General features: G+C 33.0%; 1 protein-coding gene across 9 annotated transcripts in view; it reads left to right on the top strand.

Annotated features, from left to right (window-relative positions):
• The window catches only part of TMEM68 (transmembrane protein 68), a 40,522-nt gene that overhangs the window by 30,417 nt on the left and 6,440 nt on the right, over window positions 1-3,665 (top strand). For 6 of the 9 annotated variants that reach the window (XM_017531808.2, XM_017531804.2, XM_017531809.2 and 3 more), the window contains one exon: window positions 2,700-2,760. The exons of 2 other annotated variants lie outside the window; for them this stretch is intronic. In XM_017531808.2, the coding sequence (XP_017387297.1) occupies window positions 2,700-2,760 (61 nt within the window). Of the gene's footprint in view, window positions 1-849; window positions 984-2,699; window positions 2,761-3,665 lie in introns of all 9 variants that reach the window. One more of the 9 variants, XM_017531810.2, reaches the window with a different exon arrangement.

Genomic DNA, 3,665 nt, shown 5'->3' with positions numbered 1-3,665 from the left:
AAAAAAAAAAAAAAAAAAAGATGAGCTTTCGAATGCCATTTTGTTCTTTTATTTTGCCTTGGGAATGTATTTCTCAGCCTTGATCTCCATATTGTACTTTAGTAGATAAGAAACACTTATCTACTACCTATGGAATGTATCTCTTTGTTTTCTGTTTATTTTGATTGTCAGAAAAAGAAACTCTATTTGATAGAGTACTGTTCTTTTTCCAGGCCAGTTAGAGAATGCTGTCAGTAACTTAGTTTTTTAGGTATATAGAAAATGAATTATAGCACATTTCACTTATTTCCCCAAATCTTAAACAATGACGTAGAAAAACCTAGACCATATGAATAATATAGAATACAAAAGGATATATGCAGTTATATAAAAATTAAGAATAATGTAATGTATATGAAAACGATAAAAGCTAAAATCCTGATCAAAGATGGTTCAGTTTTCAAGTTTAGATTTTGAAAGAATTGTTTCTTCAAAAGTTTAAGATAAAGATGACAAAAATAGATTTAAAATCACATAAATATACCATGTGATTCTAATTCCTCATCCTTAAGTTTACATTTTCAGCAACATATTGCTTAGAAGAAAGCCTGAAAGAGAAAAATGATATAGAGAAAAGAACTCTTTCTACTCCTTCAGTTTCCAGATAATTAAATGATCTAGATAATTTAAGATTTTTATGTAAAACTTCAGAAAGTTTAAGAAATAGCTTTTTATAAGTTTAAAAACAAATGAATCTTGTAAGTTTGATTAATATTGTGCCACCCCAACATCTCATAGCACTTTGAAACACTTTATCTTGTACTCCTGTACAGTAAGGAGGTGACACATATAATTATTCCAATGTTGCAGATGAGGAGACTCAGGCACAGAGAGATGGAGGGATGGAAGGGATCTTGTGACTCAGCAAGGCAGCAGCAGAGCAGAGCACACAGTTCAGAACTCGAGGCAACTGGTACTGTTGCCATTCCCGACTACATTGCACAGTGAGTCTGCTGACATCTGAGACTGAAGGGGCTTCCCAGACACGTGAGGGAAATCTTTCAGTAATATATGTATAGAGTTGTAAGTGGCACAAGTATCCCATCTGGAAAATCCTTTAATAGGCCTCACAAAATTATCGTTAAGCTGTGAACAAAAATTTAACACTGTTGTTACAGGATTAACTATATTTAACTTGTGATATAGTAATAAAAAAGGGGAAAAAGCCTGATTGTCAATGCAAGTTCACAAAATATTGGTAGAAAATAATAAGATTTATTTGAAGATGAGAGACGTTTTGATGTAATACAAATCACTCTGGTTTTGTGAATTCTTGAGACTTATGAGTTTGATAAGAACTTTTAGCTGATTTCGTGTCTAAGTTGAGAAAACTAGCCTGTTTACTTTAATTGTAAAATAAATAGCATATATAAAAGAAAATAATATTTTGTTTCAATAAAATTATCTCAGTATATAAAGAGTTATCTCGCTTTATCCATAAAAGACTTTGAGATAGGGATAATTATTATTATTTACCCCCATTTTATGCATGAAGAAAGTGAGGCTTAAATATGGTAAGTAACTTGTACAATGGTACCACATTTTTAGTGACAGAGTTAAGACTTCAAGACCCTAAGAATAGTTTTTAAAAATATACATTCTTGGCTGGACATGGTGGCTCACGCCTGTAATTCCAGCACTTTTGGAGGCCAAGGTGGGAGGATCACTTGAGGCCAGGAGATCGAGACCAGCCTGTCCAACATGGTGAAACCCCATCTCTGCTAAAAGTATAAAAATTAGCTGGGCCTGGTCCCAGCTACTCAGATGGCTGAGGTTGGAGGATGACTTGAGCCTGGAAGGCAGAGGTTGCAGTGAGCCGAGATCATGTCATTGTGCTCCAGCCTAGGTGACAGCAAGACTCTGCCTCAAAAAAAAAAAAAAAAAAATATGCACACACACATACACCCCTGTCTCTCTTTCTCTCTCCCTTGCAAACATGCATGCACACACATACATACAGGTACACGTTTATATATGTAAGCAATTGAATCTAGGCTGAAGCTACAGTGAGCCATGATTACGCCACTGCAGTCCAGCCTGGGCCACAGAGTGAGACTCTGTACCCAACTCCCCGGCTAAAAATTCCCCTTGGAATCTCTGTCTTGCAACTTTTCTTCAGTGAGTGTACTATTCAGTAGCCCACTAAAGCCAATTCAGTTTACTACATTTATTTTATTTAATGAAATCAATGATTACTGTAATCTCTATTTTGAGTTTCAAGGTTTTATGTGGAATGTTAGGAAAATTGGTCAATGAAATATTACATATTACCACTGGAGGGTAGTGTTTCCAGTTTCTATTTTTACAAATGATCAAGTTGAATTTAGTTGATAAACCAATCATGTGTGCCTTTATTTTAAAAATATTTTATTTTCATGATACCAAACAGGCTCTCAAAAGTTTGCATAATCACTTTGTGATCTCCCCACAAGCCCATGGTAATAAATTTGTGCACCTTTTCTATTTCTTCCATGTCAGTACTAACCAGGCCCTACCCTGCTTAGCTTCTGAGATCAGACAAGATTGGGCATGTTCAGGGTGGCATGGCCATGGACGCCTTTTCTCTTTCTTAAAAAAAAAAGTTTGTATTAGTTACTCTAATGGAGACATTGAATGGATTAATTTATTCACTTTTTAATTCAGATTCTCTTTTTCTTTAGCCCATTATTCCTATGTTTACACAAAACATTAGAGAAGGATTTAGATCGCTTGGAGGAACAAGTAAGTTCTGATTCATATGGTTTTTAACTACAATGCAATTTTTAAAATATTTGGGCTGTTGAACTCTACAAGGAAACCTTTTGAATTATTATCTTTAGAAAACGGGTGTACTATTCAGACGTTTTTTTGTTTAAAGTCCAAGTGATAACTAGCTCTAAGTAATGGCAGTTCTTAATGCTGTATTTTTGTTGAGAGTATCATATACACACTGAAGTTCTTCAAATGGGCTTTTAAAAACTTGATAGTGAATTAGCTAGTTTATTGTTTTAAACCATGGTGATGAAGTTTAGAATACATTTACAAACTGTCCAACAATCTTTTTAACTCACCCCAGAAGTTACAGCTTTAGAAATGGATGACAATATGATACTGAACTAAGATTAACTACCTAAGAAAATAGCATTTGCTTTGGTTTATTTCTGTCACTTTTTGTTCTTTTTAAAAATATTTTGCACCATAATACATTTGTACTGGAAAGTTCTTTTTACCTGCCCATAATTTATAGATTTTAAAAATCAGCTTTTAAATGTAGTTATAGCAATGTTAATGATTAGATGTGCTTTTTCTTTGCAATACTTGTTTTCTTGTTTTGAAATATTCGATTTGTTGTTGTGCCCTATGGTTTGTATATTACATTTAATTGATTATATTATATATTCTTAGCATTATTATTTTTAATTCTAGCACTATTATTTTTAGTGTTTCTATCCATTTACAAGTCCCCTTCTGAAGACCTTTAAACTGCCTTTGTTTCTTTTATGTGTAGCATTGCTATTTTGTTAGTACTGCATTCTGTTATTTAAGTCTTTTTTTTTTCTTTTTTTAATCAGATTTAAAGTGGAAAAGAAGATTGATAAGATCTTTAACTTTTGTTGTAGATTTATTTCTTCTTTTTTTTTTTTTTT

Source organism: Cebus imitator, unplaced genomic scaffold (assembly GCF_001604975.1).
Source record: "Cebus imitator isolate Cc_AM_T3 unplaced genomic scaffold, Cebus_imitator-1.0 Scaffold73, whole genome shotgun sequence".
NCBI lineage: Eukaryota > Metazoa > Chordata > Mammalia > Primates > Cebidae > Cebus > Cebus imitator.
This window is presented reverse-complemented; position numbering and strand designations above follow the sequence as displayed.